This window comes from Podarcis tiliguerta, assembly GCF_965153285.1.
Source record: "Podarcis tiliguerta genome assembly, chromosome: 12".
NCBI classification, from domain to species: domain Eukaryota; kingdom Metazoa; phylum Chordata; class Lepidosauria; order Squamata; family Lacertidae; genus Podarcis; species Podarcis tiliguerta.
In genome coordinates this window covers 34,016,900-34,034,158 of record NC_139545.1, presented here as the reverse complement: position 1 = coordinate 34,034,158, position 17,259 = coordinate 34,016,900, and the positions used below count along the sequence as shown (strand labels likewise).

Genomic DNA, 17,259 nt, shown 5'->3' with positions numbered 1-17,259 from the left:
TACCATATAATAAGTAATTTTTAAAAATAAAATCATGATTACTTGAGATAATCATCACTTCAGAGATTATCTGTGACTTTTCTGTTGCTTGAACTCCAACTCTCAGCCTCAGCCAGCATGGGCAGTGGTCATGGATTATGGGAGTTGTAGTCTAACAACATCTAGAGAGCAATAAGTTGGCAACTCCTGTTTTAGAGCAAGTACCCCAACACTTGAGAAAAGGTAGATGTGCTTACTCAAAATCTCTTTTGAACAATTCTGCATATAAAGTGATCCAGACAGATGTAAATGAAAATCATAGTCTCACATGTATGCAGAGAAATATATGGGTGTATATGGTATAGTCATTGATATTACTTAAATATATTTTATTTTTGCTCTTTAGTGTTTGCTGAGTATGTATTGTATTCTGGGCAAACCATTGTATTGAATAAACTGCAGAATAGGGACCCAGCCAAAGTCAGGACCCTCCTGTGAACTATAGAAGAGGCCGATGCCAGGAGATAGAATATCTGAGCAAGCTTCTGGGTGGAAGAGAAGGCGTGGCTTAGGAAAATAGGACCAAACAATACTTTTAAAATTTGTTCTTAGTTATTCAGCACTTTAAAGTATACTGACCGCTGTGAATCAGCATATAGGACTAAGGATGTAAGAAGACATCGTTTTACCTTCCAGCTGTTTCTGTTCTGCTGCAGTTTGTCCTCTACCCAATCTGATATTAATCATCTGGAGAAGAGGAGGTTAAGGGGTGATATGATAGCCATGTTCAAATATATGAAGGGATGTCACATGGAGGAGGGAGAAAGGTTGTTTTCTGCTGCTCCAGAGAAGCGGACACGGAGCAATGGATCCAAACTACAAGAAAGAAGATTCCACCTAAACATTAGGAAGAACTTCCTGACAGTAAGAGCTGTTCGACAGTGGAATTTGCTGCCAAGGAGTGTGGTGGAGTCTCCTTCTTTGGAGGTCTTTAAGCAGAGGCTTGACAACCATATGTCAGGAGTGCTCTGATGGTGTTTCCTGCTTGGCAGGGGGTTGGACTCGATGGCCCTTGTGGTCTCTTCCAACTCTATGATTCTATGATTCTATGATCTTGGTGTCCACTGTGGTAAAATTACATAACTTAATTCATGTAAATTTCGTTGTCATTATGTTATTCCATTCCATTCCTTTCAGTGCAAATTGGGGGAATGTAATGAATCACATACCGTTTTGAGATTGAAAGCAGCAGCAAATAGCAATAATCTTTGCTAGATTTCTTTCTGTTCTGGACATGGGGCAAATATCCAAACACAGGCAATTTCCCCTTCCATTTCCATTAGAATTCTCTGACATCCCTGCAAAGGACAGCCATTTCAACAAAGTCTGGAGGGCTGAAGTTTCCCCATTTGTGCTTTATATATTTTGACTAGCTGTCATTCAGTGAACCTTGAATTTGGGAGATTCAGACTGGGCAAAAGGAAGTACTTCACACAACACATAGTTAAACCAAGGAATTTGCTAGCACAGTATGAAGTCATGGCCACCAACCTGCTTTAAAAGGAGATTCAGTAAAACTAAAGGGCAATAAAGCCTCCAGCATAAGAGGAAGCATGCCCCTGAATAAAAATTGCTGAGATCACAAGCAGGAGTGCAACTGTCTTCATGTTCTCCTTGGGATTTTCCATAACATCTGGTTGGCTGCTGTGAGAACAGAATGCTGGACTGGATGGGCCTTTGATCTGACCCAGCTGGGTGGTTCTTACGCTTTTAAGCTGAATATGCTTATCTCCTATATCACTTTATCACCATCATCACCAACAGTCTATATGTATTTTTAGCTGCCTCATCACAGCTGACGACCATCCATGCTACTTTTTTGCTGTCTTTGTTCATGACATGCTGTTGAAGATTCTTTCCCAGTTCTCCTTTTTCTATGTTTGAATGTTGTAAATTACTATTTCTTGATATCTTCCATTGAAATATCTGTTTTGATGGTTCTGAATTTTCTCTATACTGAATTTAATTTCCCCTCTTCCTCTCTATCTTCTATAGGCCTATTTGTTATATCCTTAGTGAGGTTCTGCAGTGCCTTCTACTTTAGGGTAACCATTGCTGTGAGTTCATGTACTGTTTAGATTTTTGCCAGGTTATTAATAAAGATGTTAAATAAAACTGGATAACACTAATCCCTGTAACACACAGCTGGATATTTCCCCTCTGAATCAAGAGATTCTCTTTATCTTTACCCTTCATTTATGGTTGTCAGCCAGTTTCCAGCCTGTGTGACATATCCAAGTTAATTTGAGTTATTCTGGAAAAGCAAGATTATTTAGCAACATTGTAAACATAAAATTACTGGGAAAAATTGAATGAGATTCGCCACTTTTTGCATGCTTTTAGCCTTGAGTTTAGATTCCCCCCTCCCCCTGCTTGTATTCCATTATTTATGTGGGGAGACCTGGCTCCTCAAAGTGGCAAAAACTACTCTTTTCAGAACTGCAAATTAGAACAGAACCCATTGTTTGCATGACTGCAGCTTAATAATAGTCTATGAAAATCAGTTCCCCAATCATGGACAATATATTTAGAACCTAAGAAAATAATACTCCTGCTCTGTCCAATATTATTATTAATTACCGCCCCCTTTTCATCCTAAGGTGCCAGGGTGGCTTACAACAATTAAAACACTTTAAAAACAGTTGACAGCTTACAGCCCCAGAAATACAGTGGGTCTGAAAACCACACATCTCAAAAGCTATGGTAAAAAGATGTGTCCTCAGCATTACCCAGAAGCTGTATAATGTAGGTATAAGATACACCTCTGTGGGGAGGGAATCCCACAGTTTAGGGGCTGTCCCAGAGAATGCCCTCTACTGGTGTGCTACCACCCTGAACTTCTAAGAAAGGTGGAACAACTTTCTGCTGATCTTAATACACAATGGGGTCTGTTGCGACCTTTCTGGCATGAGCCTGGAAATGAACTGGCAACCAGTGCAGCTGTTTCAAAACAGTGGTTATCTGAGCTCTAAACAGAACCACAGCCAGTAATCTGGACACTTTATTTTGGGCTCTTTGAAGTTTCCTAGTATTTTGAAGGGCAGGCCCATGTGGAGCATATTGAAATAATCTAATCTGGAGGTTACCAGAACATGGAGTACAGTGGCCAAATCATCTCTGTCCAGATGGAGTAATAGCTGGTGAACCAGATGGAGCTGGAAAATGGCAGTCCTAAACACTGAACTCACATGACAATGTTGAATCCAGGCGCACCCCCAAACTGCACACCTGCTCCTTCCAGAGGAGTGGGATTCCAACCAGGACATCTATCTCCCCACCTCCTATACATGAGAATTTAAGACACCCAATACACCTGTCTTTTCAGGATTCCGCTTCAGTTTATTGGCCCACAGCCAGCCAATCACAGCATAGACACTGGTCTATGGAATAAGAGCAGAATAATCATCAACATTCCGTTTCCTATATTGATTACAATAATTTTTGTCACATATGGACCCTATTTTGACTGCCAGTACAATCCATGGCCTGTGTAAAGTGATATGCTGGGACTTGTTTAGTCTCATCAAGTTCTCATCCATATCATAGAATAAATATCCATATAATACGCAGAAGGTATACATTTTTGTTACACTCCCTTACCAAAAAGGGTTCTTAAACATCTTAATAAAATATGCTGTACAATGACTTGTAGAAAATGCAAGGTTTTATGTTTATGTTTGAGCAACACTTCTAGTCAAGATCCATATGCCATCTTAGTTTTCAGATCTTCTATGTACCCCTGCCTTTTGGTATGATTATTTTTTATACTGTTCACTGGTGTCCCTGTTTTTTTTCAAAAAAACACACACAAAAAAACAATTGGGCATGTTGTTTTTGTTACTCTGTTGCAGCCTATACGCAAGTTCGCCATTGGTTTTTAAATGTTCTTAGGTGTTCATTATCCTTTTAGGTGCTGTTAACTCTTTAAAATGTTTTACATGTGTTTTTATTTTGAATGCATTGTTTATACCTAGTTGCTTGTCACCTTGGGAAGGCTCATTTGGGAAGAAGAGTAGGATAGAAATGGATAAAGAACAGGAGTACCATTTTTAAAATATATAATAATTACTTTTAATAATCAGGATGTCCACTGGAGCTGCTTGATGAAATGTAAGGTTGTATTTTTACCACTGCATTGTCCATTTAGTTGTGTCCATTTACCACTGTTGTCCATTTCGTTGTGTACTATGAATAAATAAATTTACAATAGTATTGGTGCACCTGTCATTGCTGGAGGGCAGATAAGCGAGTGATTCCAAAGGGAGCTGACCTTTTTCTTTTAGGCACTGAGTCACTTTCATATCCTAAGGCACAAATTCTATGTGAAAGCTGTTATATTCCTCACTGTATTGTGCTTTAAAGTGTCTCGTTCTGTGGCCATAACATGAACCCCATAAAAATACTTAAAATCATTAAGCCTTTGTAGATAGTAACCTAATTTTTAAGATAGTTATGTAAGGTCAGTTATGCTGTGATTACATTCAGATTTAGTTTAAAGCCAAGCCTGTGGTGCAATTTTCTGATAGGTCAGTTGCCAGGTCCAAGTATGACTGTCTAAACAGCAGAGTCAACTGGCTGCACACTGTGTTTTTACAAAAAATAAATAAATAAATCTTTCAAATTAGGTATGGAGAATCATCATGACTATCAATTATAATCAGGTAGTTGATAATCACTGCAAAGTGCAATGTTTTATCTTTAATGCTGTACTGTTTTTAACACTTGATTGGGAGCCCTCCAGAGTGGCTGGGGAAACTCAGCCAGATGGGCGGGGTATAAATAATAAATTATTATTATTATTATTAATTAAATACTTGCTTCTCAGACTATTGATTCTACAGCATTTCCACATTGCAGAAATACTCGGTCATAAATTCAGTGAAACCAACCACATTTTTTGTTTGTGAATCTTAAATCCTTCAATGCATAAACCAAGATAAGATGTTAGCCATATGCCTTCTTATGCCTTTTTATTTCCCTTTAATGAGGAATCTTCAAGCCTAGAAGCAACTTACTTCAGAGTAATCTCACCAAATGCAGTACATTTGTTTATAGCCCTCAGCAGCTTTTTTTGTCCTCAGGCTGAGTTATAAAATAAATGTTGACTGCTTCCTAATTACTCTCATATCTGAAATATTTATTATCAGATTCCTTGTTGATGGCATAAGATTTTGTCAAGATGAATATTATGTTGTCTGTTCTCAGTGAAATTAGACTCCCCTTAAGAACTAGGTTTGTAGTTTGAGCATACTCCTGAACCTGGATTCACTGCTTTAATCAGGTGGCAATGGGGGCCTGGAGTGCTTTTTTAATTGCCTATGTTGATTTGGTAGCTGTATCCCTTTCTGGAAGCCAGATACCTGACTATTGTGGATTAGTTAGTTACCTTCAAACTGGATTTCTGCAGATAGGGACGCGGATGGCGCTGTGGTCTAAGCCACTGAGCCTCTCGGGCTTGCCGATCAGAAGGTTGGCGGTTCAAATCCCTGTAACGGAGTGAGCTCCCATTGCTCGGTCCCACCTCCTGCCAACCTAGCAGTTCGAAAGCATGCCAGTGCAAGTAGATAAATAGGTACTGCTGTGGCAGGAAGGCAAATGGTGTTTCCATGCGCTCTTTCTGTCACGGTGTTCCATTGCGCCAGAAGCGGTTAAGTCATGCTGGCCAAATTACCCGGAAAGTTGTCTGTGGACAAACACCAGCTCCCTTGGCCTGAAAGCGAGATGAGCGCCTCAACCCCATAGTCGCCTTTGACTGGACTTAACCGTCCAGGGGTCCTTTATCTTTTACTGCAATGGCTTTTGGCGACTGTGAGAGACCGCAGTGGAGATGTGGGGTACTACAACCCGCACTATGGAAGCACATTGAACTGTCCTGGTAGTGAGCACAAGCTACTGACACAATGCATTGGCACTCCACCACTGCTTCCCAGCACTTAAAGATAATAACGTGAAGTTCTCTCCTCCTCTGCTGCCACACTGTGACAGTCAGCACCAACTGGTTGCCACCACTGGTGTCTAATGACATTGCCAATTGTCCTTGACATTTTTGAAGAGTATTTTGTTGTAGCATGTTAATGCTTGGCTTTTTTTCTGGTATACTCTATTGCCAGATGTCACAAGGCCTTGCTAGCTAGTGAGCAGCCTGCAAATCTTAAATAAAATTGTATAAATAGCCTAGTCTCAACCCAATATACCTACTTCTTACTATACTATGTTCCATTACAACTCCTAAAATTACTGCATCCTATTGAGTTTGCCCATCTATGCAAAGTAGGCTGCAAGGCATGCTTCTTACTGGAGCTGAAATAAGAATGCCTTCTGGACACAGCAAAGCAGCTGTTTTTTGTGACCACGGATATGATTATAAGACTTGCATGTTGCTAATAGCTTTGAAACTTTGGGATAGATGATACAAATCAAATGAAGTGCCATGTATGTTAAATAAAGAATGTGAAGTAATAAGGAATACTCCTATTTTTCTATATCATTAAACTTTCCTCATTAGCCTGACTTGATAGCAAATAAAAGAAATAAAAAAGATTAATGTGGCAGGGACAAGAACCCCCTTCTAAGTGTGACAGACCTAAATCCCCTGCTGGAAAGATTTGTAGCTAACAATGATGAATGCTCACTGGCTGCAGTGACTTCAGAGGTTCACCCTTTTAGGGCAGAAGCTGTTGCTGGAGTTGCTGAACACACACACCAGTTCTTATTTACATTACAATGAAATTAAGAGTTTTCAAGTTCTGTATGTTAAGAAAGGAGACAGGGAATGAGATTTATGAGTTCTAATGTTTCTTTAGTAAGAGCAGAGCTGATTTTAAAGATGAAAACCTGGACAGCTCGTAACGGCAGCCACACTTTCATTTAGAGTGATTTAATAGGATAACTTTGCTTAGAGACACAGCGTTTTCACCAGTAAGAAATTTAAAATCCAATGTTCTCCTTTAGTTTCTTTTGAAGACCAACAATTGAAGTTACTGAAGAGCAAATGTGTGTGCATTGGAAGGGAGGGGGGGATCTGCAGTGAATGATGTGCTAAGACTATTTCAGATATTCCTGTGGAGTTTTTATTTCCCCCTTTTTTGCTCCTCCTTGGCTCATGTCCAGTCACTGAGGAAATAAATATGTGAAGAAAGTGCACTATGGAATGGTAACTGCAGTGTTATTTCCCCCCCTTTTATCATGCCCAAGATTCAGTGAAGTTGATATAAATTCACCATGCCTTCTTTAAAAAGCATAACAAAAAGGCATTCTTCCTTTAAGAGTCAGACTGTAAAAGGTGATTTTCTTTTACTCAGTTTAGTTTAAGCCTGTAAAAAGCATTAACTGAAAAATCTGATATATTTGTTAGGGCATTTATTGCATTAGTAACATATATTTTAAATTCTCAGTGAAAGGTTTATAGAGAACATAAACCTTGAAGAGTTTTTGCTCAGGATTAAAGATTCATTCTCTCTTTACTGGAGAAATAATAGCCTATAAAATGATGTTTTTAGTAATTATTTTAGCTCTGTTTATTTTTTAAAGCTGTTCTATTCAGTTTGCTGTGATGGACAAAGGAGGACTTTAAAGCCCTCTCCAGGTTAGAAGATATGTACCCTTTAATGCCTCTATATTTATTTATTTATTGAAAAGAGCAGCTTCTAATTAAGAGAAGCCACAGTTGTAGCGTTCCATTCAAATTTTGTTCATAGCTAGCCTGCAACCTTCAAACACACTACAAATCTTGCACATTTTCCAAAAAAAATCCGTAATGGTGTAAGTAATCTTCCCCCCCTCATATGCTATAATGAATAATATTAGAAGAACTGGATTGCTGAAAGAATTAAGATAACTGACTGACTGGTGTGCAAATTGAAAGGAAGTCATTGTTGAAATCTTTCTAGATCCCAAAGTATGAGGGGCTAGAGGATGCTATAATTAAAGTATCTTGAAAAACACATTTTCCTCTCAGATATATTTTTTTAAATGTAAAATTTGAAATGGCATTGTTCTCACAGTCCAAATCCTTAAATGTGAACTATGTCCCTTCTTTAAGCTTTGACAAATACCACCATATTTTTGTGCTTCACAGTTCCAGTTTACACAATAAAGGCTATTCAGAAAGCATCAGGAGGAAGAGCAGCAAAATTGTGACAAATATTGACAAGAGACAAGAGAGGATATTAGTTCCCCAGCACTTTCATTTAATACATGGTTGCTTGATGTCAGAGGCTTATTTCCATATGATAGACTTTTGATTTATAGGCAGCAAGAATTGTATATTTTACCATGGTGTTCATTGTTATTTAATCACTTGCATGTACTCAAAATAGTCCATGGTCAGTGGCCAACATGATGAAACAAGCTCCTTAAGATCATGTACCAGGAAAGGTACAACAACTATCAAGAACATTATTGAATGCTACCACTTTTTAAAGTGTTGTGGACTTCACACACACACAGACACACACACACACTCAATTATACATTACAAATACTTAAAACATGTGCTGAGAATCTTCCATAAGAACAAAAGAAAAGCTTTGCTGAATCTTACCAAAGTCCGGTATCCTCTCCACAGTGGCCAGTCAGAAGCCACTCCCAGTTGCTTAGAGCATGGGGCTGATAACGCCATGATTGCAGGTTTGATTCCCGTATGGGCCAGCTACATATTCCTGCATCGCAAGGGATTGAACTCAGTGATCCTTGGGATCCCTTACAACTCTACAATTCTATGATTCTATTAAGCCCTAAAGGAAGCCCACAAGGAAGAAATGGGGGTAATATCTCATTCTCCATTTTATTCCTGAGCAACTGTTATTCAGACGCATGCTGTGCTGATCCTGGAAGTAGTATGTATATAACCTTATCCTCCACGTCTAATCCTCTTTTACAGGCACCTAAGATACTGACCATCACCACATTTTATAGTAGCAAAGTCCTAACTACATGCTATGTCCTTCTGTATGTTCTGAATCTCACAACGGTCATTAGTTGATCCCAGGTTCTAGTATAATGAGAGGAGAATAACGCATCTCTAGTCACTTTCTCCCACTGATAATTTTATAAATCTCCTTCATATCCCCTTTTCCTTGTGGGGCCACAATACAAAATTGGATAAGTTGTAAGTAAACTCTTTAAAAATGTGAAATACTTATTGAATAACTCCATACCAGTAACATTTACTGTTTACACTAACATAGTTAAAATACTGTGGGCTCAGAGCATCTAATAGATCAACAGAGCATGATAGTTTTATTTACTATATCTTAAACCGCTTCACAACAGTATCTCAAGGGCATTCTATACTGATTTTATAATAAAAATAAACTATGGTACTAATACTGGCCCAATACATTTTGGCACCTGAGGCAAACCACAAAATTGTGCCCCTTCCCAGGAAGAAGGGGTGAGTGAATACATCAGAAACAAGGGGGAATAAAAATTTACAGGAGATGGAGATGGCTACCCTGTGGCCCTTCATCTTCCCTTGTCATTGGCCCTCCTGGCTGGGACTCATTAGTGTCGAACAATAATTGGAGTATCATAGGGTAGTATCACCTCTGGTAAGAGAACCTTTTGTTCCTAGAAACTTCTGCCATTGCTTTCTAGTTTGGACTAGTCATTTTATTTCAGTGGAGCTATTCATAGTGTACTCTTTCTGGTGGCATAATTTTACAGATTTTAGATCTTTACCTTGATGCATTCAAATTGTGCTGATACTCTAAACAGAAAACTGCTGAAGACTAAAATTCTTGGAATTGAGTATATTAGCTGGTTGCCATTCAAGTCTTCCCATTGGTATAGCTACTTTTTTGTCTCAAGCAGGGATAATGCCAAATTAAGGAAATTTTGAAGTCAGACATAGTGATATTTTGTAATTGAACAACCAGTATTTCAAAGTGTTCTGAATATGTTGCTCTGAGTTTCACCTGCAAAGGAGTGGGTTGTAGTACTTGTTAAATCAGAAAATGCTGGCATGTTGTGGGTAACCTTCAGAAGTGCTCTCCTGATTTGCTGTCAAAAATATATACAGGATTAATCTTTGTTTTTTAATCAGGCCTTGATTTTGAAAGTGAACTTGACCTCTGTCCCTCATTTAATTTAACCAGCAAAGCATCATAAGTTCAGAGGTTCAGTGCACATGCCCAAATCTTTTTTTCCCTTTGAGGGCTTCAGTAATCCTAGTCATGTTCAGCTTGACCAAGAATTGACCCTCTTTGCAATAGGAAGAAACCCAGTGTGCTCTCTATGAAATTAAATCAAATGCTTGTGATCAAGAATTTTGTAAAGGGGGGGGGGGGGAGTAATGCAATAATAAGCCAACAGCTTATGTGATTTGCAAATTGTGTTAAGGAACAGTTGCAGTTAACTTCCAATTCAGCCAAACATGCTCTTAAGACATTTTAAATGGCATTGGTCATTTTTCAGATACCTGCAGATTAGGTTGTTCTAAAGATCATTCCAGTAGTGCTAATTACATTATTGAATGGTCACAACTGTAGTACTTGATTGTACTCATCTGTAAAAGCACTCCATTGCAATTACGCTATCATGGCCAACCACTATTGCTTTCTAATTAGTGCGGAAGCAAGTGAAGCATCAGCACTGAAGCTTACTGTATCACACATGCCAGTATAGACTGCTGAGAAATGAAACATGCTGCAGTGCCTTAGACACACAATTATATTCTATTAAATTCTACTCTGACACCAAGTAGAGCAAGGTGCATGTTAGATTCAGTAGCTAGTTTCTTTGGTGGTTTGTCAGTTTATGTATAGAGACTAAGATTAAATATTGTTTGTCTTTGATAAAGGACTGCTGCCTGAATTCTAGTAGGTAAATTGTTGGGTACATCTTAAAGATATTTGAGACAACTAGGGATGCATATAATGCAGGCTGATGATTGTTTTCTCAGAAGAAGATACAAGCTGTCAAATATGAGTTGAGAAGTCTTAAGTGGGAAAAGGTGTTTAACCCTTTCTGGACATTTACCTAGTTCCACTCCTCCCAAAAAATTGGCTCTTCCCTTACAGAGTTTCAGATGCATATTTGCTTGCATTTAGAACACTGGTGTGGGCAGCAGATGGAATAGCTTGAAGGTGAGAAGCGTTTGGAGCTAAAATATAGTCACCTTGGAAAGGGTCAAGTATTTTTTAGATTAGATTTTTTTTACTGTTTTTAATGTTTGTTGTACTGGATATCATTCTCTGGTGCTGGTTTTATTCTGTGTTAGATTTAATTTCCTTCTGTATTTTCTATTTTCTATTTTTGTGAACCACCCAGAGGACTTTTACCATTGGGTGGTATATAAATATTAGAAAGAAAGAAATAGCAACAAGTATGCCTTATTGCTGCATCTCTGCAGGATGGGTGACATTTGGCTTGACAGAAATACATGTGGAAAGGATATAGGAAAATTAATAGATTACAAGTTAAATATGAGTTAGCAGTATAATGGATTACAGCCCTCATGATCCCTGACTGTGGTTGGAGTTGATGGTCATTGTAGTTCAACAACATCTGGAGGGCATCACATTGATTACACTAACATGTATATATCAGAGTCATTTTTTTTGCTGTTGCTCTACAGCAGCCTTTCTCAACCTTGGGAGATGTTGTTGGACTATAACTCCCATCATTCCTGGTCATTTGTCAGGTAGGATAGAAATTGTAGTTCAAGAACATCTGAGGACACAAAGTTGAGAAAGGCAGCTCTAGAGGGTAGGACCCAAACCAACAGGTTCAAAATACAATAAATGCATTTTTGAATAATGCTGTTGTTGTTGAATAAACATTAAGAACCTTCTGACAGTGTGAGCTGTTCATCAGTGGAATTGACGCCTTTGAAATTTGTATACTCTCCTTTATTAGAGACTTTTAAGCACAAGCTGAATGCTGCTTGTTCAGGGTGCTATAGCAGTGGTTTCCCTGCATTGGCAGGGGTTGGACTACTAGAGGAACTTAGAAGTCCCTTCCAGTTCTATGATGCGATGAATCAATTTTTTTCCTGATTCCACTCCCCCGTGGTTGACTTTCCTTTAGTATGCATAAAAGATCTGCTGATTTGAAATACATTGTACACATTTTATCCTTTCTATATCCATTCTGCGACAGAAGCATTACTGGTGGGAAGAAATTTGAAGACTAATCTTTTAATAAAAATGTAATTGTTTTATTTCAGCAATGAACACCTAATAGCTCTTGTTGAAAATCAGATAACTTCTGCATATAGCTTTACTAACTTATATTTGGAAATATACTTTGGTGCTTTAAAGCCATGCAGTTGAATTTGAGATGGGTGTTTGGCTTAATCCTACAAGGATACTGTGCCAAGTTACTTAGATTTATATTATAATTATTTTATGAGCCCATATACGTGGACATTTGAATATGCTTTTCTCTACCTTTGTCTGCCAACTGTGTCTTTGTGAGCAATCTATGTACTGACATTTACTAGTGCCCTTCACTCTGAAGTGTTTTCTTGTAAATGTCAAGAATAGCTGAATGGAACCATTCCCACCATTTGAATACAAATTCTTGCAGAACTGGAGTCTAGTTGGTAGGTGACACTGTGGCCTGTGTTTGTATTTCAAACTGAAAATGCAGAAAAGAATAGCAGTTGATTTTGAAATACTGTATATGTCCTCTACAACAATTCAGTTAAACTCAGTGGCACTTAATTTGTGAGTAAATATTTACAGGACCAACCTATAAATAAATTGCATTGAGATCCCATTGAAATCGACATGAAAGCTGATTATTATCCCATTTATTTTGGTGGGAACTAAGTACAATAACGTAGCCAGATTCCAACATGCAGATACAGAAACTCATGGCTTGACTGTAGCCTACATAGAAATACCAACAGATTCAAGAGCAGGCTAACAAAATGTCAGCCTGTGTCGTAAAAACAAAAACAAAAGCCTATCTTGGTCTAAAACCAATCTCATAAGAAAACTAAAATTATTTCTTGCCACATCAAGTGCAAATAGACTTACTTGAAAAGGTATTCCACAGTTTTTTCAGAATTAATGTTTATTTCACAATTTGAGAGATCGAGAGGTATGAATCTATTTTATCTGTTACAGAGCACTGCGTTCCATAGGGTGAGCTCCCATCACTTCATTGGTGGCCATAAATCAGTAGGCATCCCTCGCTTCAGGGGAAATCTGGAGCAAACAGAATGAACAGTTGGCAGGGTTTTGATGTGTTATGCTTTGGGAAAACATGATGATAGAAGAATTGGAGGGGGGGTCTGTAAAGGTTAGGGCATTTATATGCTTTCCCCTCCATTCACCAGAAAGCACAGATGATGAGATGCCCTTCCTTTTGCAGTCAGGGTTTTCCACAAAGATTTCTGATTGGAAATGTGAGATGTTGGGTGGGAAATGTTGAGAGGACCCTGAATTTCTACAGTAACTGTAGCAGAGAGGTGAAGGTCCTTGGCTTTGTAGCATCTTGAAAGGCAAGGAGCCACTGTCTCTGCACTCTGCTTACTTCAAAAATGTCTGCTAACAACTAAAAGGACAGTAACTAAAGTGTAACGATAAATTTTAATGTTTGTAACTACTGCCAATGGCTGTGAATAAGCCGTGTAAGTTACAGCGGTGAAATTTGGCTAGGTACATGGACCTGGCTCTATATTTCTGCTTTCCTTGATATCGTTATATATGGCATAACCAGTGAGAGTAGTTTCTCTTTTTTTCTTTGTTGTCTCACTAATTTTTCTCTGCTTATGTTTAAGGCTAAGCTATGTGAATCATGCAGAGGATCTGGCCTCCAAATTACTCCAGTGTTTCCCAAAGAACAGATTGTCAGCACAGGCAGCTCTCAGCCATGAGTATTTCAGTGACCTGCCCCCACGGCTATGGGAACTAACTGACAGTGAGTATAACAAAACATCCACATAGCATAAAGGCAAGGAAATGTGTGTGTGTGTGTGTGTGTGTGTGTGTGATTCTGCAGTTCAAATTCCATACTTTGCTTGACACAGGAAAAATGGACTCTCCCTTGCTATCTCTACTGTGCAGTATGTAGCTATCTATCTTTGTATTTGATTATATGTGCAGTAAAGAGAATTATTTGAAATGCCATAAAGAAAGGAAGGGAGAGGGAAATATGATTTACATATTTAGTGCTTTTTACTTCATAATATGCACCACTTTTTAACATGCTGCAGTTCACGGGACAATAATCCAGTGATATTCTCAAACATTATATATGCCAAAATAATAACAATTTTAAAAAGATTTTTGTATTTAAAAGATTGAAGAACACAAAGCACACAATTGATTAATGTGCAGGATTTAAACATATGAAAGATAAATTTGAGTTCATTTTCTTATAGCTTGAGGATGCTTTCAACATTCAAACACTGTCCTTTGTTTTTTCATTTTAAACAAAATGTATTAACGTTATTATAAGTAATATGATCCCAACAAGATGCTGCCAATTTTCTTTTTAACTAGCAAGGATTTTTTATTGACTTTAGTGTTCTTAAAAAGTCATTGCAGCACATTCAGACAAAGGCATATTTACATTGGATGAGGTGGCAGGGATAATTTTACCAATATAAAATTGGTGTAAATCAATTTCACTTTCAGGTGATACTCATTTCTGCAAGCACAATGAACAAAAATGCTCTTGAGGACACATCTTTTTAACTGGTCACGTTTGCTTAGTGAATTACGTTTCTCTTTCAACCCCATTGCACTATACTATCTGGATTTCTCAGGCCCATTTGGAGAAATAACGAGGCTTGGTCAGACCTGTTGCAGTTAGATATGTGAGGGCCTGGGTGGTGGAATGGGGGACATTTTCCCCAGAATCCTCTTTGTTCTCCCCCCCTCCCCCCAAAAGGGAAAAGTGTTGGACTATGAAATGTGAAAGCGTAGATAAGCTTGTTTCAGTCTGGGTAAAACTTCAGTTTTTAGAAGTACATGATAAATATGATGACAAATATGAAAAAGTAAGAACTGGTAGTCATAGCTCAGGAAATCAGACTGATTAAATTTTATGTAGTACTCACTGAATCTTGGTCCCTTCCCCCAATTTTCCAACTCTGTTAATGGAAATGAGTGCTTAACATTGTGGAGGACTGAAAGAAACATGGGTAGTATTCAGTGCTAGTCCTACTCATAGTAGACCTACTGAAGCTAGTAGACTTTACCAGCTTAGGTTCACTAATTTCAATGAGTAGGACTTAGTTGAATAGAATACATACTAATTTTCTCCTTTTTTTACTGTAATGCTGATGGTTTCTCCTGCTTTTATTGCTTTTGCCTGCTCATAAACTGGCAGAATGCTAGGTTCCTTAAATAAGAATAAGAATAAGAATAAGAATAAGAATAAGAATAAGAATAATTTATTATTTATACCCCGCCCATCTGGCTGAGCTTCCCCAGCCACTCTGGGCGGCTCCCAATTGAGTGTTAAAAACAATACAGCATCAAATATATAAAACTTCCCTAAACAGGGCTGCCTTCAGATGTCTTTTAAAAATAGGATAGCTGCTTATTTCCTTCACGTCTAAAGGGAGGGCATTCCAGTGGGTAGGCGCCACTACCAAGAAGGCCCTCTGTCTGGTTCCCTGTAACCTCACTTATTGCAATGAGGGAACCGCCAGAAGGCCCTCGGCACTGGATCTCAGTGACCAGGCTGAATGATGGGGGTGGAGATGCTCCTTCAGGTATACTGGACCAAGGCCGTTTAGGGCTTTAAAGGTCAGCACCAACACTTTGAATCGGAAAACGTACTGGGAGCCAATGCAGATCTCTCAGGACTGGTGTTATGTGGTCCTGGCGGCCACTCCCAGTCACCAGTCTAGCTGCCACATTCTGGATTAATTGCAGTTTCCGGGTCACCTTCAAAGGTAGCCCCACGTAGAGCGCATTGCAGTAGTCCAAGCGGGAGATAACTAGAGCTTGCACCACTCTGGCGAGACATTCTGCAGGCAGGTAGGGTCTTAGCCTGCGTACCAGGTGGAGCTGGTCGACAGCCGCCCTGGACACAGAATTAACCTGCGCCTCCATGGACAGCTGTGAGTACAAAATGACTCCCAGGCTGCACACCTGGTCCTCCAGGGGCACAGTTACCCAATTCAGGACCAATTCAGAAGCCCGGTGCTGGGCTCCCACGGCTTGCGGAGAGCTGCATGTTCTGGGGGCTAGGGTCAGGGGAAGCTCGGGCTTCCCCCGTCCCAGCCCCGCGCCTGGGGGGGAAATATTCCCCCCCCCAAAAAAAAAAATTAGGTGCGTCCTATGGGCCGGTGCGTCCTATAGGGCGAAAAATACGGTAGCTGGAAGCTAGTTTGCAGATTCGTTTGAATCTCTTAGGTAAGTTTATTTCCTGGTGTCCCCTTTGATCCCTCTTAAAAAAGTAAAGACACATGACTCCTTCTGAGTAAAGTAACAAAATGTTTACCCACATTTTCAGTTCATGATTCTGATCCCTGAAAGGCAGACTTTACTTGGTAGTTACACAAAGAAACTGTGAGTTTATCTCGTATGGACATGGAACTCATGGGCTGCTGGCTAAGAGCCCATGAGACAAAAAAAATGGCTGCAAGAGAGCAGCATGGCAGCAAAAGAACAGCAAGACAATAGAAAGACAAAACAGATGACCTGAGAAAATGGCTGCATGACTCGGCTCTTTTATGGAGTCAGCCAGAGGCACGCCCATCTCCCAGGTCACATGCAGTAGGAGGACGCTCCAGCGGAACAGGAAGTTACACTGACTGGATGTCCCCCTGCCTGTGCCTACTCTAGGGAAATAAGGAATGTTGCATTTGAATGCACCAGTGGATTACATCCCACAACAAAAGCTCCCAGGTTCAGTACTGGCATCTCCAGGCGCATCTAAGAAAAACTCCTATCTGAAAGCCCAGAGAGCTACTGTCAGTCAGTGAACTAGTTAAACCAGTACACTTGACTCAGTAAGCATGACAGCTTCCTATGTTCCCTTAACCCTGCAGCTAATCAGCTGTCATTTAATTACTTAAACACTGTCTTGTTCCTATGCCTATGTGTTCCTACGCCTCAGCCTATATCACAGGTTTTCTATAATGGCAGTGATACACACACACACACACACACAGTCCATTTATGTTGCCCCTGGATACCAAAAGAGATTTTCTGGAAAATAAAGTCAGAGAAGGATCTCTGTCGACTTCTGTCGATGGGCTTTAGGTACTCTCAATCCCTGGCATCTCCAGGTAGGCATAGGCCTGTGTCT

The 17,259-nt window shown here is 39.4% G+C and overlaps 1 protein-coding gene and 1 long non-coding RNA gene across 8 annotated transcripts in view; one reads left to right on the top strand and one right to left on the bottom strand.

Annotated features, from left to right (window-relative positions):
• Positions 1-4,529, bottom strand: part of LOC310660777 — a 40,157-nt gene extending 35,628 nt beyond the window's left edge. The window contains exon 1 of the long non-coding RNA XR_014503637.1: positions 3,228-4,529. This is a non-coding gene — a long non-coding RNA (uncharacterized lncRNA). The remainder of the gene's footprint in view (positions 1-3,227) is intronic.
• CDK14 (cyclin dependent kinase 14) overlaps positions 1-17,259 on the top strand; it is a 215,456-nt gene that overhangs the window by 147,782 nt on the left and 50,415 nt on the right. For all 7 annotated transcript variants that reach the window (XM_083405804.1, XM_083405805.1, XM_083405803.1 and 4 more), the window contains one exon: positions 13,772-13,911. In XM_083405804.1, coding sequence (XP_083261930.1) covers positions 13,772-13,911 — 140 coding nt within the window. The remainder of the gene's footprint in view (positions 1-13,771; positions 13,912-17,259) is intronic.